Below are 21,624 nucleotides of genomic sequence, written 5' to 3'. Positions count from 1 at the left end.
AAACACTAATAGACTGGGAGGAAAGAAGTGCAAAGCAAACTTAAGCTTTGAAATAGCAAAATAATATATTAAACAGAGATATGTGTACACACATTCTCAAAACGATGCTCAAGGTCTTGATGCGCAGATTAAATTTTCCGTACTTATGCTTATACACACAAGAACGCTTTAAATAATTCATTATGTTTTTCCTTTAACATGATACGGATTTTTTTTCACATTAAACACTAGTATACAACTATGTTACATTCTAATAGGGTCACAATACGGCCATGAATTTTTCTTGAGCAATTACAAGAAATCGCGGTTTTAAAGAAATCAAATTGGAGACACTGAAACAGATTTACCAATACGTGTGTTTTCTTAGTTTCCAGCTAAAAGCAGTAAGTAGAAAGGGCTGCATTAAGAAAGTTGCTCCTGGGTTGGGGGTGGGGTTGAGGCTGAGGTTGGGGGTGAGGAGAGAAAGCTGCTCCCTATTTTCTTTCTCCCTCTGCCACCTCCAAGCCTTGCATCTGGATCCCTGGAGCCCCGCACCAGGTGGAGGTGCCCGGGGCCCAGGAGACAGGTCGCGGGCCTCGGGTGCCGAAGGCGGCGTCGCAAGCGGGCGCCAGGGAGCTCACTGAGCAAGTCAGGAAGGAAAAGGGCGTGAGCTCTGCTGACAACCACCACCCGGGAACCAACCTCGCGTTCCCACGAGTCCCTGCACTTAGGAAAGTATTCATACTGACAGCAACTAGATGGTCGTAAATCATTTGGTTACGGGAAGACCCACACTTGTGCTAGGACTCTGGGGAACCCTTCTTCCTCCTTACCCCTTCACCTGGAGCAAGGAAGAAAGCGCTAAGCAAGGCTCATCTCCGTCCGCATTCAGCCAGCAAGCCGCACACAGAGCCCCCGACTCCTCCGCCCCGGCCTGACACTCCCCACACCGCGACCCCAAAGGCGCGAGGAGCGGGCAGCAGCCGAGGTGAGGGCAGCGGCGCGACTTCAGGGGCCGCAGTGCGCAGGCGCGCACACACAGCGCGCAGGCGCCGCCTTGAAGTGACTTCTCCAAAAAGTGTCTTAGTTCGCGGTCACCTGAGCTACGGGCGATTCTGCTGCGGTCGACTTCCCGGATACCCGCCCTCCGCGGGCCCTTCCCGGAGAGCCTGACCCCGTCTCCTTCGTAGCCGCTCCGCCACCCCGAACCCGCCAGGGGTCTGTCTGCCCCACTTGTCCTTTCCCAGTCGCGGGCCGGACCGGGCCGAGCCCAGGCGCCCGGGCGCGGTCTCAGACCATGGCGTCCCTCTTCAAGAAGAAAACCGTGGACGGTGAGTTCCCGATTGGGCCAAAGGGCCCCAGCTCTGCCTTTCCCTGGCGTGTTTTTGGGGGTTTCCGGCCACGATTTTTACTGCTGCCCGGGGGGCGGGGCTGGAGCCAGTGGCCCCACAGGTGACCGCCCCCCGCGCGTCACTTCTCTGCCTCCCCATCTCTTCTGATTCTCTCACCTCAGCCTCACTTGGGATAATGTAGCTGCTTCTGTCTGACAACACAGCTCCCCTAACCCACCTAACAACCCCCCCCCCGTGTTTTGTTTTTTTTTTTCTTTAGTGGGATACTAAGCATTTCGAGGAGGCAAGATACTGCTGTTCCTTCATTTGGTTATTTGGTCAATTTCTGGTTGGTTTCCTCTGCGTGGTTTGTTGCCCCTTCAGTTTGAAGCTGTAATACTTGTAGCATCCAAACCTGAAGTCTGTGTCTTGTGTCTTGAGGTGGGGGAAAGTGAGGGAAGGGAAGACAACAGGCTCCAGTTACAGAATGAACTCGTGTCTGGGTCACTCTTGGCCTGAGAGCACCCCATCATTCTTGATGTGAAACATGCGTCTTGACTGATGTTAGTAGAAGGATAAAAGAAACCCAAGGGAAGTACTTGGATTTAGTTTTCATAATGGATTTTCCCGCTGTCTAAAGTAAGAAATGTGGTATGATCTGCATAGAAGTTCACGTTGTAAGATACTTGGATTCTTTCAGACATTTAGGTCAACGTCATTTTAAGAGAAAAAGTGAATGTACAAGAATATACAGATTTGTGTCATGAGTAATGTCTATTATGGATGTTTATGTAACATTAATCTTGATATTTTCAGTGAATCAGTTCACTAAAATTGAAATCAGTTATTGAACTTATTTAAACATCGAGGTTCCCATTTAATGTTGAGTCTAGGTAGTTGCTGATTCAATCAAATAATCACTTCTTTGTAAGGGTCTAACTGCCACAGAAGGAGCTGTGGTAGCTAGACAGTGATTGGTACAAACAGGGTCCTCAGTCCAGACCTGGGGGGATTATTTCATTCCTTTGTATTGACTATCCCAGGGCCAACAAAATTATTTTGGAGAAGATAACAAAGACATCATCTTTCCCCTGCCACTCTACCCTTCACTTCAACACATAATGTCATTTTACTTTATTTTATCACACAGAATAATACATTTTTGCTTATCCTGAGTGGATGAAAACATTTCTTTGATTTTTTTGACTTTTTATTAACTGAAAAGTACCCTTTACAATATCTAAATAACTACCAAGTTGGTATAAGATCTGATACAATTATGTGGAATGGGTATTATGTGTGTTTTTCCAAAATGCTGTTTAATATTTACAGAATACTTTTATGTTTTCTGTATTTCTGTACCAAAATTGTGATCATCAGTTTTTGTTTAGTCCTTGGAGGGGGTGGGGCGCGCGGGGGTGGGGGGGGTGGGGGGGTATTTTTTGTTTTGGTTTTAAGTAGTGAAAATTTTTATGTAACAGAGGAAAAGAATTATATCTTTTTTAATGTAATGTTACAAATTAAATTAAAAAATTTAATTAAAAGCCAGTCATTCTAGCTTTAGTTTTTTAATAGCTATCAAATATTTTCAAAGACATAACTATCAGTTCTGTATTCATTTGCTGTGCCTCCTGGTGCTTTTGAATATCTAGTGACTGTGTACTTGAAGTACAGAGCAGAATTTAAAAAAAAAAAAAAAGGCAATGAGGGCTGTGCAGGGAAGATATTTAATTTTATACTCATTTTAATTTTATACTCATTTACAGTTGGATAAATTCAGCCCAGGAAATCATATTTTGCTAAATAAACTGGGGGGGGGGGCGGAATTGGAGACCTGAGGACTTGAGCTATGCTACTGAATTAAAGGTCTCTGTATGGAATTTCTAAATGTAAATTTGACCACCATGTACATTTACTGTAACTACAAATTGCATTTTTGGTATTTTCCTAAATTATCATGTCAATTCAGATCACTTAATGATCTCTTAATTATAATTTCATCATCTTGATATAGAGATTTACTGATGTTTTTACTTCTTGTTTTATTAAAAAGGTTTGCTGTTTTGTTTTAAAGGTGACAGCATTCTTCTTAGCTGTAATGAGGCTATGTATTATGAAATTTAATGTATTTTTATGCATTTCTCCCAGAACCTTTGGACTTGTTGGTTATTGATCATAGCATCTTTTACTGTATGCTGTCTTTGTATCTGGTTCAGCAGTAATGAAGTTCTGATATGTAATGGAATTCTGTAACTGTTTATAGATCTGAAGAATAATTGAATCTTTTTGTCTCTTTGGATTGGCTGGAAGAGTTACATACTGTATCATTAAAGACTACTGCTCATGTAAATTACAAAGGGAGACAACATTACAGCACTTATTACTATTCAGAGTAATGTTTAATTCATTTTTGACACAGAGATGAACAAGTCTCTGCAGTGTATACCTTGTTACAGAAATTAATGAGAATTGTACCTCAATGGTATAGAAGAGAAAGATTATTTTGAATTTGAAATTACAATTGAGTACTTGGTTTTCCTTTTACTGATTTGTAAGATATATATAGCAAACACAACCACTCTGTATATAAATGTGCTTATCTACATTGTGGTTTTTTTTTTTCCCCAGAAGTGTACAAATGATGGCCTGCTTATTGAAGCTAGTTCTGAACCTGTTAATCAGGATGCCATTAGGACTTGTCATACAACTAAACATGCCTTTTAAAAATTGAAGTTCTTTAAACACTATGTAATTTTTGTCTGATATCCTCAGTAAAAATAAATTTGTGGTCCCTGCTGTATACCATTGTGTTAGTTAGTATTTTATTTAATTTTCACAAAACCTGTAAGATAAGTCCTATTATTACCCTCACTTAATAAATGAGAAAATTGAAGGGCAAGGGATAAATAACTTGCCCAAGATCATACAACTACTAAATGACATACCTAGGACCTCATCCCTTTGAATAATATTCTTATTAGATGCCCTGTGGCATCTAATAAGTTAATTTTTGCTGTTATTACGAAATATGTGGAATTCCCAACTTTTAGTATACCCTTTGCCTGTGAACCAGACTCCTTTGTCTCAGAATCAGTGGGAGAAGTTGAACTTCTAACAGTGGTAAAACTGGAAACAACCCTCCTCTTCCTGAGTCTCCCTTCACCCAGCATTTCTTAGGAAGTGTGATCATTTTCTTTTTTGTTCTTGAAGGAGTCTTCTGTCTCTACTTTTTTATTGCTTAGAAGCTCCTCATTCTACAGCAGTTTGTTTTACATTTCATGTAATGAAAACTTGTTCATCAGTGACTTGTGGATCCTTAAATCCTATGGCCATTTTATAGTGAGCATCTCTTGGGCTTGTGTTTTATTTTTGATGCTGATAATTTCTTACTTGTATTTCTCTCATCTTCCATGGCATAACACTCTGAAATTTTCTCAATTTCTTCTGACCACTTTTCCTTCTCTTTTCAAGTTTTTTTCTTTTTGTCTTCCCACTTTATTTTTCTATAGCAACCATGACACAGAGTCTGGTATTTATTCTCATGCACCCATTTCTTACCTTTCAGTCTACAGGTATATGAGATTGTTCTTTCAGAGGTACTTTCCTTTTCCATCCCTCACTTATCTAAGCTGAAAAATGCCCTTTGAAGTTTTCTGAACAGAAGCTAGTACCGGTGTTGATGACTAAACTAGTAGACCTTCTTGAATTCCAGAGTGTATGTTCTGCATGTTACACTTGAGCACTCTTGGGGTGTAATCCTGAACTGCCCTCCAAGCTTGAGAAAGATCCCTCTTCTCTTCCCACAAAAAATAAACAATCTCTTTAAACAGCCTTACTCACAGCAAGGGAGTGACCATATTTATTGTTGATAATTACTTTTTGCTTTAATCCTCAAATGTGCAAATTATATGTAAATGAGAAGGGTCTGGAAGTCCAGTCATAATTCAAGTTGGGGCTTGGCCTCAAGTCCCAGCAGAAGATTCAAATGAGCTAGGCTGGACCACATGGGAGTACCATTTTTGTTTTGCCTTTTTTTTATTTTATGGCTCTCTCCACCTCCACCCCCCTCCAAGCAGATAGACCTATTGACTTAGAACAATAGAAGACAGAAAGATTATTTCTGCCTATATTTTAAGTCCCCAATTTTAAATCTGTGATTTTATCACTGTAGTGCAAACATATGTATTTCATTCAGTAAGGAGAGCCTTGAAAGACTAATGGGCAGAGTGTCACTAACTTACGTGGACTTGTGTAAGTGTTGTGCTGGGTGTGGGAGGGCAGAGGGTGGTGGGTGTGGCAGCCTCTAAACCCTTTTAGCTCACTCTCAACAGAGAGCTTACCATATTCTTACCCATGTATCACTGTCATTTCCACTGTTCCACCATAATTTTCTCCTATCACCTGCTATGAATGCATCACAGCAAGCCCCACACAGTAGATGAAGTACAGGAGTATAAAAATTCAGGCCATACTATTTTGCCTAGAGGAGGAACAGCAGATGAGCAAGTGCTAAGTACTTCATCTCTTCTAGATATCAGTGCCCACAGATGTCTCTGGCATTGTCTTGACTCAGGATGAAAAAAGAACAATGCAGAAAATTATAGGGAAAAATCAGATTATTTTAGTGCTCCATCTATTCAGTGAAGTAAGATACCTATCCTATTTCAGATTTTACTATTGTTAGATTATCAACTAACTTTCTTGATAACCAGTAGATTTTATTATGTTTTAAAGGAATATATTAACTTTATCTATTTAAAGTAAATCCTTTTGTGTTTCAAATATATGTTTGTATTTCTTTACAAATACATATTTGTCTCAGATTCATTCTGAATAATCTAGAAAATCATTAAATGTGGATTTAGTATAAGAATTGCTTTTTAAAAAGAATAATGTTTGTTTTATAGTATATATCTATCATCCCATATGAAAAAAATGTTTTACTCGCTTTTCCTACTTACCATAATATGTTTTAAAGTGTTATGACTGTGTTTTAGTATGTAATAGTAGATACTCTCAGTTTATAGCTTAGAGCTGTTTAAATATTAATAGGTCTGTTAACAACTATGAAGCTGTGGAATATGCGGTAGTTAATTTTCTTTATTTTACCTTCTCTAATATACAGAGGTAGTTATAGTATACATCATTGTATAAAATTAAGAAAAGTGAAACTTTGATTAAATTACATGTCTTACTAAAAATTACTGTCTTAATATTTGTTTTTCAACAAAGATGGCAATATCTGTTTTCTACTTTCTGATTTTCTGACACTAACAGGGAGTCTCCAACAATTCAATTCAGTGCTGATTAACACTGAGGATCTGGAGTGAGCACAGGTCCCACAGGGTAAGGGCTCAGTCTCATAAGACTATCCTCACATAAGACACCAGTCACAAATCCCTGGTACCACCAGGACTCTGAAAGCCAGCTGTAAGATCCAGGTCCTCACAACTTTGCTAATTTGCTGTAACAACTCTTAGAATTCAAGAAAGTACTTTACTTACTACTGCCAGTTTATTGCAAGAACACAACTCAAATGGAAGCAAGGTATTGGGTTGGGGGAGTGACGGTGTCATGTTTGCATGCCCTCTGCAGCTCGTTACCTTCCTAGCAGTGAACGTGTTCAACAACCCTGAAGTCTCCTAATCTCTTTGCTCAAGAGTTTTAATATCCCAATCTCCAACCCTTCTCGCCTCTCCTGAGGTCAAAAGGTGAGGCTAAAAATGCCCACCCTCTAAGTATTTGGTCTTTCTGGTAACCAGCCCCATCCTGAAGCTACATAAGGGACCCACGTTGTTAACCATTAGACATTCCTGTCACTCAGAAAATTTGAAAAGTTTTAAGAGCCCATATCAGGAACTCAGAACAAAAACCAAATACACATTTTTCAAAACACCCTATTAAAGTTTAATAATTAAAGTTTATTTAATTAAACTAATGTGTGTTTTAATTAAACACACCTAATTAAAGTTTATCAATCTTAATGGAATTATAGATATTAGCAATTAAGGCTTTGAGCATTTGCTTTACACCTGTGTCAACTGTCTCGCCATGATTCATTAATGTGATTCTCTTTCAGCTCAGTATTCTTGTATTTTAGAAGACCATCTTGCTTTAGAAGACCATCACCACTATCTCAATACTAACACTTCATCTTATGCTAGTTGAGTTTAGAGAGACTTTTTTGTGCACAAAAGGATTATATGCTAAAATTTTAATAATTTCAGTTTTGATTTAAAACATACTTTCTATTGAAAAGTAGGATTAATATTTGCAAAATAGGGAACAAGTCCAAAAGAAGAAAATTGGGTCTGTTTGTTGATGAAAAGGCTTATAACTTCTTTGAAAGGGAACTTTCCTTACTGTTATGTTTAGTGTTGGTCTGTAGTTATCTGAGGAAGGATAGCTTATACTGTGGACCAGTTTGGCCCCCCCTAGAATTTCTGTGTTCAATTTCTACCTGCTAATGTGAATATATTTGGAGATAGGATCTATAATAGAGGTAACTGTCATTAAATGCGGTCATGAGAATAGGGTCCTGATGCAGTAGTGTCTTTCTAAGGAGAGGAAGACATACCAGGGATGAGCATACACAGAAAACAGACCACGTGAGGAGACAGCTAGAAGGTCATTGTCTTCAAGCCATAGAGAGAGACTGCAGAAGTCAAACTTGTCCATACTTTGATCTTGGACTTGGACCCTTCTTTTACTTCTTTTTTTTTAGCAAAATACTTCTGAGATTTATCCATGTTGTAGTGTGTATCAGTATAACTTTCTTTTTATCATGCAATAATGTTCTATTATATGTGGTACATATATACACAAACACACACATTTACTGTGCTTTGTTTTATATAGTTATCTCTTCATACACATTTGGGTTGTTTCCAACATTTGGTTATTGTAAATAGTTGCTTTTGTGAATATTTGTGTAGAAGTTTTTGTTTGCGTACCTATTCTTTTGGGTATATATACCTACAAGGTAACTGCTGTATCATAAGATAATTTTATGTTTAACTTTTTGAGGAATCCTCAAACTGTTATCCATTGTGACTGAAACAATTTACATCACTACCAGAAATGTACAAGAGTTCCAGTTTCCTCATTCTCATTAACACTTGTTATTTTCCTTTTTTTTTTTTTTTTGTAGCTATTCCAATGAATGTGGAGTGGTGTCTCATTTCCTTAAAGGCGAATAATATTGTTTTCTAAAGGCGAATATTTTTTTAAAGATTTATTTATTTATTTATACAAGCACTTGGTACAATCAGAAGCGTGGGAGGGTGAGAGAATTCACCAGAGCCAGAGCAGGGAACAGAACAGGCAGACCGATGAAGTACACTGCTGAGGGGAGCAGCGGGCTGCAGGAGAGGTCTGTGCGCCATGTGGGACCCTCACCCCAAGGCCGGGGATTGAACCGGTGCTGCAGAGGCTGCAGGCAGCTTCGCAACCCCGCACTCAACAGCTGTAATATTATTAAATAATAATAATATTATTTAATAATATTAACCATTATAATAATAATATTAAACATCTTTTTCATGTGTTTATTTACCATTTGTCTGTGTTTCTTTATTTGCTGGTGATTTCAGTGTCATAGCTAAGAATCCACAGCTAGATCCCAGTCATGCATGTTTACTCCTGTGTATTCTTAGAGTTTTATGACAACCTGTTATGTTTGAGTCATTAATCTCTTTTTGAGTACATTTTTTTCTATGGTGTGAGGTAGAGGTCCAATTTAATTCTTTTTCATTTGGACACACGGTTGTCCCAGCACCAGGGACTATTCCTTCTGTTGTTTACTAAAAAGCAAACTCTAGTGGAGTGATTACAATTCCTGATTCAGGAGTAAATACACCTGGATCCAAGTCTGGCAGTACTGCTTACTACCTTTGTGGCCTTGGGCTAGTTATTTAAACTTCCAACACTCAATTTTCTTGTATATAAAATAATATAAAAATGTGTAATATTATTATATACATTACAGTAGATAATGAACATTATAGCATTATTATGAACATTATATTGTAATGACATATGAAAACACATAGACCATGTGTTCCAGACAATGAGATCATTTGTGGCAAGCTTTAACACCAATATCTGTGATCCTTTAAAGAAATTACTGAGGTCTGCTTTCCACTCTGCAATGATAACTTTGTATTAAAAAAAAGAAGACTTAATAAGCATATGACATGTCATCCTTTCTGGAATTTCATAAAGTACTGGAGAATAAGGAGAGATGAAAAGGGTGTGTGGTTTTGTTTGTATGATATATATATGCCACATAAAACATTGTATACTAATCAGTTCTCTAAGGGAATATTTTATTGTGATTTATATATATTTTTGGTTAAACCACAGTCTGTAGCATATTTGTACTCTTGTGATTTTTATATAGTTAGTATTCATAATGCAATTTTTAATATTTGACTAATTTTTATATATTGAAAGACAATTTGCCATCTTGTAAAAAAAATCAATTTTTTTTTAAATTGAGGTCTCTGAGTTCAGTATTTTAAGTGTCATTGAAGACAATTTTACAACCCATGCATTTAGATTTCTTTTGTTGTTCTCATAGATGTAATAAAGGAACAGAATCGAGAGTTACGAGGTACACAGAGAGCTATAATCAGAGATCGAGCAGCTTTAGAGAAACAAGAAAAACAACTGGTAAGTTGAACATTAAATTTCAGTTTAACTTTTTAAACAAATTTGGAAATTAGTGTTGTGATAATTAGCTCACTAGGAAAAGGACACATGCATGGCAGGTGGTCAGTGATTTACTATAGTAAGAAATGGCATTTAATGCCTTCTTGTATTTTCTGTTTACCTTTGTTTATTGTGTCTTTCTGCTGACTTTTATCAGGATTCTGCTTATTATAAAAGCAAATTATTCTTCAGTTTGTTTAAGTCATGAATGCCTAGGAAAAAATACTGCTCAAAACAGAGCTATCACTTTCTCAGTTAACAAAGATAAAATAGTCCTTGAAAACAAGAGAGGGTTACAAGGAAATAATTTTGTTAACTCTTAGGTGTCTTAACTTCATATGTTAATGATCTTTGTTTTAGCAATGTACTTTTTTAAGTAGACTGTCTTGTGTGTTGCTCATCTTTGAATATTTTATGTTCTTTTTAAATGTAAGTTGCTTAAATATTTTTCAAAAGCACCATGATTGAATTATAATAGCTATACAATAAACTATGTTTAATGTACAATTTGATACATTTTTGACATGTGTAATAATTATTACTATAATCAAGATAACATATCCATTATCCCCAAGATTTTCTGTATTTTAAGCCCTCTTGTCTCTTTCCTCCCCATTTAGGCAAAAATAATCTGTCACTGTAGATAAATTTGTATTTGTTAGAATTTTATTTAAATGGAATCATAATATTAATTCTTTGTGTCTTTTTTACTCTTAATTACTTTAAAATTACCTTTGTCAGTGTTAATTGCTTTTTGTTGACAAATGTTATCCATTGTATGGATTCCATAATTTATTTACCAGCCAATGGACCTTTGGTTAATAACATGTTTGTTTCTCCATTTATTTAAATCTTTTTTTTTTTTTTAAGATTTATTTATTTATTTATTTATACACGCACTGGGTACAGTCAGAAGCGCGGGATGGTGAGAGAATTCACCAGAGCCAGAGCGGAGAACAGAACAGGCAGAGTGACGAAATACACTGCTGAGGGGAGCAATGGGTGCGGCAGGAGAGGTCTGTCGCACCATGTGGGACCCTCGCTGGCTGCTGGGGATCGAACTGGCACTGCAGAGGCTGCGGGCAGCTTCACAGCCCAGCGCTCAACTGCTGCGCCACCAGGGGAGGCCCAATTTATTTAAATCTTTAATTTTCTTCAGCAATGTTTGTACTTGAAAATTTATAGTTTTTACACTTCTTAGATTTATCCCTAACTACTTCATATTTTTGATGCTAAATGATATTTTAAAAACAAACTCAATTTCTAACTTTTTGTTAATGTTTAGAAATCTCTTAAATTTTTATGTTGATCTTGAATTCTATAACCTTATTAAACCCACTTGTTCTAACAGTCTGAGCAGATCTATCAGATTTCTACATAATCATGTCATTTGTGAATAAAACTTTTAATTTTCCTTTGGAATCTTGATAACATTTTGTTCTTTTTCTTACCTTATTACAATGTCTAGAGGTTCCACTGTAGTATTAAATAGAATTGGCAATAGCAAACATCCTTACATTTTTTAATGATGTTAGGAGGAAAAATATTTAGTTTTGCACCATTAGGTGTGATACTAACTAGGGATTTTTTTCTACATGTCCTGTCCCAGGTTTGCTAAGTTTGCTAAGACATAATCAGGAATGTATTTCATTACTTCTTTTCTTTTTATTTTGGGAGGGGGGAGAGTGTACAGTAGCAGCTCTACTGATTTATTTTCCAAAGTTGAAATCAAATTTTTGCTCCTTAGATAAATTCCATTGGTAAAGTTTTTTTTTCCTTTTTTTTTTTTTAGTTTGCTGAAAATTTATTAGGCATTTTTGTATCTGTGGTGTTGTTCACTCTATGTATTATTTTATATTTGTGGATGATAGTAGTGCTCTCCTCTTGTAAACATGTAGAATAAATTGTCCTTTCGAATTAGTCTTTCTATGACTTTATGACAACTTCCCTTCATGATTAGGAAAAAAGGATATATGTATATTTAGTCTATTCTTCTGAAAGAAATCATTCAGGACTACTCCTCAATTGTTTTATTCTCCTTTTTATTTACTCTCTTAGGAATTAGAGATTAAGAAAATGGCTAAGATTGGTAATAAAGAAGCTTGTAGAGTTTTAGCCAAACAGCTTGTACATCTCCGGAAGCAGAAAACAAGAACTTTTGCTGTAAGTTCAAAAGTCACTTCTATGTGCACACAAACAAAAGTGATGAATTCCCAGATGAAGATGGCTGGAGCAATGTCTACTACAGCAAAAGTAAGTGCTGAACTTCAATCACCTGCCTGAACAGTTGAGTAGAGTGATCTGAAGATTTTGCAGAATTCTTTTAAGACTTAGGTTTCAAAATGTAGGGAGAGGACATGATGATGAAGAGCAAAAGCAAAAAAAAAGTTACACAGAAAGCGTAAGTTTATGTTAGGAAAATGGCATAACAGTTAACTTCTTATCATGGTAATTATATCCTATAAAATTGGGAACATAAAATTAGTGGATATGAAACTGTTGCTCTTAGGGGAAATGTAGGGTTATATTCCAGTGAGCCTTTGTTCTCAACATTCTTGTCAGCTAGTCTATATCTTGTATGCGTGCTTCTATTGAAAGCCATCATATTTTATACATATTGTTGACTCATTAACACTGAACTCATGGTCTGTGAGCATGAGTTATCACTTATGCCTAAGTCAGCAGCACTATCACTTATGCCTAAACAAACCTTATCTAACAAATATCCTTTTTCCATAAGGCGCATCATAGCTTCTTGCTCTTAGGAACACTAGATGACACTTTAGCACTATGCTTAGGAGACATTTTAAGTAGCTAGAACACCAACAAAAGGCACCAAAATGTGGTATTAAATAGATCAAAAGGACCCTTGTTTATAGTCTGAAAATGTGTACATTTGGCAACTCTTATTTTTTGCTGCTCTTCACATGTTCCATGAACTATAAAAGAAGTGTGAGTATTGACTTGAGGTTACAAATAAATTTTAGTGAGCAGGCAGATTTACAAATGTGGACTCCACAAATAATGAGGATTAACTGTAATTGCTAAGACTGTAAAATATATGAAAATAGAATGTGTCCATTTTAGGTACCAGTAAGTACAGTGACACATGTTCTTTGAAAAAGAGAACCTTTCAGTTTGCAGTGAATACAGTGAATTTCTAAATTTTACAGTGACAATCACTTGTCTTCCTTTTTTGGTTTTACAAATTGGAAGATCTGAACATGTCCTATTCAGGGAACGATCATATGTGAAGATTATACACCTGGGCTGGATAACTTTTCAATTGTATTGAGGAGGGAAGGCTACTCATTTTGCTATTTTATGCAAGTTGTGGGGTAGGAAAAAGTATTTAATGTGGTCTAGACATATAGAGATGTCTGGGTTAGAATTTTCACATATATCATTGTTGTTATCACTATATTTAGTATTATTTATAGTAATAATGTAAGTTGCAAGTAAAATAATGTCATTGACACTAATAAATATGAAATACCATATATGATAGGTAGGAATTAACAGGGCCACCTACTCTAATCTGGAGTTTCAGGGGTTACATCCTTAAAAAAGTGGTATATAAATGGAAATCTGAAAATCTGAAGTGATGATAAAGAAAACAAACTGAGAAGAGCAGTCCAAATGAGGGATGCATGTGCGAAGGTCCTGTGGCAGGAGAAGGCACGGCATATTTAAGGGAATGAAAGCTTAGTGTGGCTAAAGTACAGCGGTGTAAAATGAGACGAGAGACCAGCAAGGCTCATTTCATAGTTTAGTCTTATTCACCAATTATGAAATTTATCTTTTAATACTAAGAGCAATGAAAAGCCACTGGTGAATTAGATATGTGTGGGCTAATGAGGGACAAGGCTGTGGAGTTTAATTCTTGAAAAGATTATTTTGACTGTAGCATTCATATAGACTGACTGAGAAAAGACTGTGTTTGCAATATTATTTTTATTTTATTTTCTATTAGTGTTTTTTAATACTGAACTAACTATATAAATACACACATATACGCACACACACTAAATGTATTGACTGTACTTGATAACATTAATCTCTTTTAATGAACTAAGTTGTGAATACATACCATAGGGGAATTCTTTTCACATATTTTTGCAAAGTTAACTGTTTGTTCATTTCTTAAACCATAGTTTAAAATATACCAATAGATTATATGTATGTTAGCATATTCTTGTAAGGTTAGAAATTTAAAAAGTTAATGAAAAAATTTTTAAAAGTTAAAAAAATTAATTGAGATATTTTGTGCTTGACATGTAATAGGCAGCTGTAGTTTTACCACTTGAAAAGCAATGAATTTTATGTTGATTTTTTTACTATGTAGTTTTTTGCCTACTGTTTAGAGGAGGCATTTCACATTGGTCTTTATTGTATAGGCTTTAAGCAGATGGCTTCCAAATGAGTATTTCATTTCTTTCCTAGAATATTTAACTCTCATATGTTTGATTATGGCAGGAACATATATCTTTAAAAAGCCTGTCTCTATTTGGTGTGTTCCCTTTGGACTTATTCCACAGTAAAATTTTCATTATTATGTAGCTAATATGAATCTTTTCATATGTTTAAAGACTATGCAGGCAGTTAATAAGAAGATGGATCCACAGAAGACATTACAAACTATGCAGAATTTCCAGAAGGAAAACATGAAAATGGAAATGACTGAAGAAATGAGTAAGTTCAAAAAATTACAATGAAATGTATAGTGTTCGCATCTTTGAATTAAGTTTATATACTAGCATGCTCATATGCTTGTCCATAAAAACACAAATAATGCAGTAAGAAATGATAACAGCACTCTTCTAGATAGATGTCTATATTGTAACTTCAATATATTTTTAAATTGGGAATATATAAAACTCAAAATTCCATTAACATTTAACTGAATATGGCATAATATGTTATGCCATATTGGCCCCAACAGTTTTAGTGTATTGATTAGTGGACAAAAAGCATATTCTATTATATAACTTTCTGGTATAAATTAGGTAGTTTCAGAGTTGGGTTGATTTTTCATATCTCGTACTTTAGCTCTGTTTATATTAGAGGTAGAGATAATGGAACTCATTTTTTTCTTCTTCCCCTTTCCATGTTATTTAATATTTCATTTTCTTCTTTTTGAGTATAGACTAAGTGCATGTGGTATAAAGAAACCAAACCATCTCTTTCTACATCACACCACCTAGATGTATATTCCTTCCTATGTTATTCATGTTTTACAAGCATGAGATCACATTACATGTACAGTTTTCAATCTTACTGTGCTTTCAAACAACAAAAAAAAGTTGTATAACAAGAGCATATACTTATAAACCTAATCTTCTCTAAAGTCTTTTTTAAAAAATGGCTTTCATATTGTATAACATCAGTATACCCTAATTTATCGAACCATTCTTACTTTGGTCAATAAGAGCATTTTAAATTTTTCAAGTCTCCATAGAGTATTAACTTTTATACATCTTTTGGTTCATACTATCATATTTTTCCCAGAATGATTATACCAATCTTTATTTTACCCATGCTGAATGTGGGACCCTTCACAGAATCCTGATCAATAATGAATTATTGCTTACATAATTCAAAACTGGTATTATTGTTTTGCAAAGATATTTTCTAATAGTCTTAGAACTTTCTAGGGATATATCTATCTATTTGTTTCTGCTTGTAAATTAGCATTTTAATTTAATGGTTTCTCATGTAAACAATAGTAACTAATTAAATTACTAGGAAGACTAAACTCACCATTGTTCTAATGTTCTATTTCAGAATACTTATTTCCTTTTAGGGTGTAATGATACTGTATCTTTGTAAGTCAGAAATTCTTTAGTTTTCATTTTAAACCTGTATTGTTTTTATTTTGAAAGATATATATGTATTTGAAACATCATTAGTTAATTGTTAATGACTGAGAGAATTGTCATCTGTGTAATGATCATAGTATCTAACATGTTTATGTGGTTTCCTTTGATGGCACAGGTGTGAGAAGATTTTATCAAAGGAATTAACTTTTCCATTAAGCTATAATGGAGAAACTCTATAAGCGTGTACTTAAAACTCACATCTACCACAGTTGTTCTCATTTATATTTTAGTACCTTGCAAGTGATTTTAAAATAATGGTAATTATTGGTTGGTCATTTTTTAGTAAGCTAGTAAAGTGCATTAGCATTAGTATTTTCATCAAAAAATAAATTCAAAGTTTAAATAGACATATCTTTTTCCAAAAAGAATTATATTTTGCAGTGAAATGAACATTAGTCCTTATCAGTACCTCAAAAATGAATTTATCAATTAGCCTCACTGACACTTAAAAGTGACCTTTGTGGTTTGTTGGTTTACTTAAATTTGCCCTTTTTATAATATACAAAATATATGCAGTGTTGAAACGCTTCTACTAAAAATGTAAGCCTAACAGATTCTGTTTGAAAGTAACTGCTTTGTTTCTCCCCTATCCCCAAGTCAATGACACACTTGATGACATCTTTGATGGCTCTGATGATGAAGAAGAAAGTCAAGATATTGTGAATCAAGTTCTTGATGAAATTGGAATTGAGATCTCTGGAAAGGTAGGAATGTCATCTTTTCTCAGTGGAAACAGTTTCTACCATTTTTGTCAATTTGTCCTTTACTGTTAGGTATACAACTTAATATTTGTAAATTAAGCTTTTTTTACAGCATTGTTCTAGCCCAATGTAATATCTTACATTAACTAAGAAATAATTCATGTAATTATAATTATATAATGTGATGCATAAGATAGATGACAAACATGAAGAGTCTAGACGGCATGGAAGCAGACACAACAATTGGAGTAATCAAAAAAATAATGATGTACCTTTTTTTCCTTTTCCTCCCTTTAACATAGATGGCCAAAGCTCCATCAGCTGCGCGAAGCTTACCATCTGCCTCTACTTCAAAGGCTACTATATCTGATGAAGAGATTGAACGACAGCTCAAAGCTTTAGGAGTAGATTAGCCAAAAAAGCCATATTTTGCTTACTTCTAATTATTTAGTATAAACCAGGCACAATGCAGATTTTTTTCCTTTTACAAAACACATTTCTTTTACAAAAATGAGGACCACGAGTGAACAGTTGTTTCCTAACCCATGGCTATTTTGAATCTTTTGCCAAAGAATGACAATGATGCAAAAATGGGAACAGTTTGGATTTTAATTAGAACTATTTAGGAGTGATGATGTGTAAAAACTTGACTTTTTTCTGCATGGCATAAAAAAATTATATTCATTACTTAGTGTCATTTATGTTCTAAATCTTTTTACATTGAATACAAAAATATTGTTAAGTGCCATAAGGCGCTGACTTAGCGAAACTTGTAAAAATATTAAAGTATATAAATTAATTCTGTATCTGTTGCTTGTCCTTTATAAGTGGTTGTATGTTATGACCATAGGCTGTTCAGCTGCCAAATTATTTTTAAATGATCTAAAAGAAGAGTGCTATTTAAACATCTGTCTTAAACAAAAACTGTCATGAGCTTTTCTTTTTTCCTTTGGGAGAACATTCCAGTTGGTAAGTTTATTACCTTTCAGAATGTGCTTGGCACCTGTCTTAAACAGCACAGACATAATGTGCACATTCTTAAATTATTTTAACTGGCAGAAAAGAATTGCATTTTAAGCTAAAATTGAGGTCTCTTACAAAAATTACCCAGACTCTCTTTTGTAAAGCATGTAAAATTGAATATAATTAGCAAAAACTGTGACTGAACTAGCAAATACAAAAATTGAATTAACAACATTTTATAGTAATAAAACAAGATATTCTGATCTTTCTTCCAAGAACTGTGATTTTCTCCACATGAATTATAACCTCTGTTTAATCTCAAAGTGTGTTATTGTTATATTGAACACTCTAAATTGAAACATCATTCTCAGTTAAATAACACTACAAAGACAATACTAACCCTAAATTTTAAAATAAAAATTAACATTTTTCCTTGTTAGATAAACTACAACCTTGTCAGAAATTACTGCCTAGATGTGTATTAATGTATAAGCAGTACTTTTTAAAGTAAAGTTGCTACGTTATTTAATGTACAGTATAGCGAGGGAGGGAGAATGACGAAGTAGCAGATTAGAGTGAGAATCTAGAATTAGATTAGTTCTGAAAAGTGATAGTGTATATTATGGGTTATAGCACATCCAACCATTAAAAACTCTGGAGATCAGATAATATAACATGCTTAATTTGAGGTGACAGTTTGAACTAGTACAACATAAATACATTTTAGCACTAGTATACATGTAGCATATGGATTGGTGGAAAAAATGAAAAGCTGAACTATATAGATTATAATCCATAAACCATTTTATCATGTTCAAAGACTATTTCATTAATTGTTAGTATTCAATAGAGTTTCCCTGAACAATGAGGAGTCAAAACATTTTATTGGATTAGGGCATATTCACCCAGAATATGCTTTTTGATTCTTGGATGTACATAGTAATGCCAACTAACTTTATTTACTTTCTTGTTTACATGTGGGGGCTTTTGTTTTTAAAAATTATTTTGTTAAAAAAATACCAATAAAAATTTATTGCTGTTATACTTGGTTCCCTTTATCTCTTCTGTTTTTTTTTTTTTTTTTTTGGCTTTTGATAAAATTTTCTGCATATTTGGTACTTTTTCTGAAGAATGATTTTCACCATTTTCCTGGAACATATAGATAACTGCTACTTAGATTTTGACAAAAATAGTCTTTTTAAAAATTAGCAGTAAATGCAGGACTGAGAGGTGTGAATGGAGTAGCCTAAGTTTTGGTGGTTTCACATTAATTCCTTTCCTAGAACTTATAGGGATAAACATTTTTAAATCCTAATTTTAAATATGTGAGTTTTGATGATTTCTTTCATTTTGGTCAAACACAGATGCCACAGAAGAATCTGGGACCCATAGGCAGAGCAGAGTCATTCATTCTGACTTGGCTACATTTATAAATGTTCTGGGGGCAATTTTTACAATGACTATAATTTTATAATGCTATTTTGTTTAAAACATTTCCTTTTGGACCCTTATGACTAGGAAAAAGGATTCTTATACATTGGGCATAATGATTTTCTTTAAACTTGTTTTACCTAACTCCTTTTTTAGAAAAAAATTTAATAACTGTATTCAAATCAGAGGTTGCTATCAAAAAGGCTGCACCCAGTGTTATATAGGTTATATTCTGTTCTTACATGTGTAAGTCTTAGAGGTGATTTCAGAGTATCAGAGGCAAGTAAAATGGACAAAAATGTTAATACTAATGGTAACACCCGGCTTAGAAGATATGAAGAAAAGTTCATCTGTCATATGACTGTTGCACAGACTACTCTGCTCTGAAGGGGAGTCTCGTATGGATGGCAGGACCTGGTGGAAAGGCACGCAAGCTTGTGACCATATCGACAAGAGGCAGAAATCTGGCAGCATATGTTATATGACCTGCACAGTGATACATATTTTACTATTCGTATTTTAATCCCTTTAGAAGCAACCGGCACTCTTCCCTTATACACAAGTACATTCTTTACTACCCCAATAGCCACAAATCTAGTCTGAGCCTTCTGGGCCTAATTTAAGTATGTACTCCTATTTTAAACACTCATATATCCAGATCTAAAGAAAGATCTATGAGGACTTTCTTTGATATCCTTTCTCTGCATGAATAGCTTTTTGCAGCTACAGAAAAACAGATCAGCTTTCCAATTTCCTCTCTGTTGAAGCTGAGTCCTATAAAGGGAATTGAGTCCATTTTAAACTTTAGTTCCTTTAAGCGTCAACTGGATTAAATTTGCCTTAGAGAAAGCCTGAGGGTTGCAAAGTCTGATTTCAAGTACTTTATTGTTGAAACACCACACACATTCCTCCCTCCGAGCCCTAAAGAGTGAAACTATTTAAACAATTTTTTTTCACCATTAGAGAAAGAAAGGTAAATTTATGAATAGTTTGTCAACCACTTCTACCAGGTAAAATTGAATGTAACAATCAGTGTTACATTCATGTGACAAACAGATCTTCCCATGCTAATGGACTACTGAATTTCTTAAGATTTACTACTGAAGAACTCATAAAAATTTAAAGAGGAAAAGATTATGGTTAAAATTGGCTATTGATATCTATTCTCAAAAGTATGAGCACATTTATACTACATAGAAAATTGCATCTCTTATTTGTTTAATTGCAGTTTAGGAATCTAACCAATTAAGATATTAAAATATCTCATTAAACTTAGAAAATAGTCTCAAACTCATTAATACAAGTGAGTTAACAGTGTATTTGCAATTAACTTATGAATAGCTAAGTAAAGAATTGCTGTTTCAATGTTAAGTTGTGATTCATAATAATTTTGGACTTTGGGAGAAAAATTGGTTCCCAATATTAGTTAAATCTCAACTTGAATGACCTATATGGATGGATGTCTGATAATATAATCTAGACATATATCATTATCCAAATCTGTGCTTCTTGTGATATAACAAAACAAATGAAATATCCCTAACAGATTCATATTTAAGTACAAAAGTCACTATTCTAGATTTATATTGTATTATATTTTGTTTTTGTTTGCAAAGTTTAAAATTTGTGTATGTGTGTATGTATAGGTATATGTATATCCAATACCTGCCTTTTGCAAATGGAAGTATCTCTTCCCCTGATTAACAGACATTTTAAGCAGGTCAGTTTATGCAGGTATATGATGGAATAATTTGAAATTTACACTTGAATAACAAACATCTATATGTGTATATAAGTTGTATGTGTATCACTTACTGGGTGATAGATGTATGCTTAAGCATAGATGAATGGGTGACAGAAAGCTACATTTTTTCATCAGTATACCAGTTATTACTTATCCAATTGATGGTGATTGTGCCCAAGCATGATCTACATAGATTATGACATATGCAGTGCTTGATCTTTATTAATAAATACCACAGAAAACAAAAACTATATTTAGCAGACATTCTAAATTAATGATAAAATTTTGTCTAATTATTTCCATTATTATATAAATTAAGCTAGGTTAAGTTAAATGAAATATTCCCAGCAGAGTCATACTTAAGTGCAAAAGTCACTATTCTAGACTTATATTGCATTATATTTTGTTTCTGCTTGCAAGTTTAAAATTTATGCACGTACGTATAGATACCTGTTATGCCTGCAGATTAATATTTAAAATGCAAAAAGTCACTATTTTAGATTGATATCACATTTCAGCGTAATTCTACTTTCAAGTTCCAATGAAGTGCCATCTTGTAAATGAAATAAATGTTTCTTGAGATAGAATTCCCTGAACTGAAATGCTTAATACATTAAACTTTTCAAATTAATATAACTAATTCTAAGCAGTTAAATCAAAAGTCATGGTCTTTTTTGGATAGGACCTGATTTTCCAGATTGTGAGATTTCAAAATGAAAATTACTTTCTGAAATTATTAAATTAGGCACCTTCAAATTTGTAGCCGTCATTAATAACACTCTCCTTTGTTCATTTAACAAAGATTGCATACCTGCTATAGCAATCATTCTTCCCAGGATCTGCAGAAACAGCAGCAAACAAGTCAGACATCTTCCCTGCACTAT

General features: G+C 34.4%; 1 protein-coding gene across 1 annotated transcript; it reads left to right on the top strand.

Annotated features, from left to right (window-relative positions):
• Window positions 1-1,026: 1,026 nt before the first annotated feature.
• CHMP2B (charged multivesicular body protein 2B) lies at window positions 1,027-17,106 on the top strand. Its single transcript, XM_037525693.2, has 6 exons — window positions 1,027-1,310; window positions 9,892-9,983; window positions 12,081-12,275; window positions 14,612-14,714; window positions 16,499-16,605; window positions 16,905-17,106. The coding sequence occupies exons 1-6, from the start codon at window positions 1,277-1,279 to the stop codon at window positions 17,013-17,015; spliced, it is 642 nt and encodes a 213-aa protein (XP_037381590.1). The 5' UTR covers window positions 1,027-1,276; the 3' UTR covers window positions 17,016-17,106.
• Window positions 17,107-21,624: the final 4,518 nt, after the last annotated feature.

Source organism: Talpa occidentalis, unplaced genomic scaffold (assembly GCF_014898055.3).
Source record: "Talpa occidentalis isolate TD23 unplaced genomic scaffold, MPIMG_talOcc4v2.1 talOcc4.4, whole genome shotgun sequence".
Taxonomy (NCBI): Eukaryota; Metazoa; Chordata; class Mammalia; order Eulipotyphla; family Talpidae; genus Talpa; species Talpa occidentalis.
This window is presented reverse-complemented; position numbering and strand designations above follow the sequence as displayed.

What these genes read in the sequence shown, in the direction of transcription:
- CHMP2B (XM_037525693.2), top strand. Translation starts at nt 1,277, where the DNA reads ATGGCGTCCCTCTTCAAGAAGAAAACCGTGGACG. An exon ending in GGAAATGACTGAAGAAATGA is followed by an intron (nt 14,715 to 16,498) that starts GTAAGTTCAAAA and finishes CCTATCCCCAAG; the next exon opens with TCAATGACACACTTGATGAC. An exon ending in GAATTGAGATCTCTGGAAAG is followed by an intron (nt 16,606 to 16,904) that starts GTAGGAATGTCA and finishes CCTTTAACATAG; the next exon opens with ATGGCCAAAGCTCCATCAGC.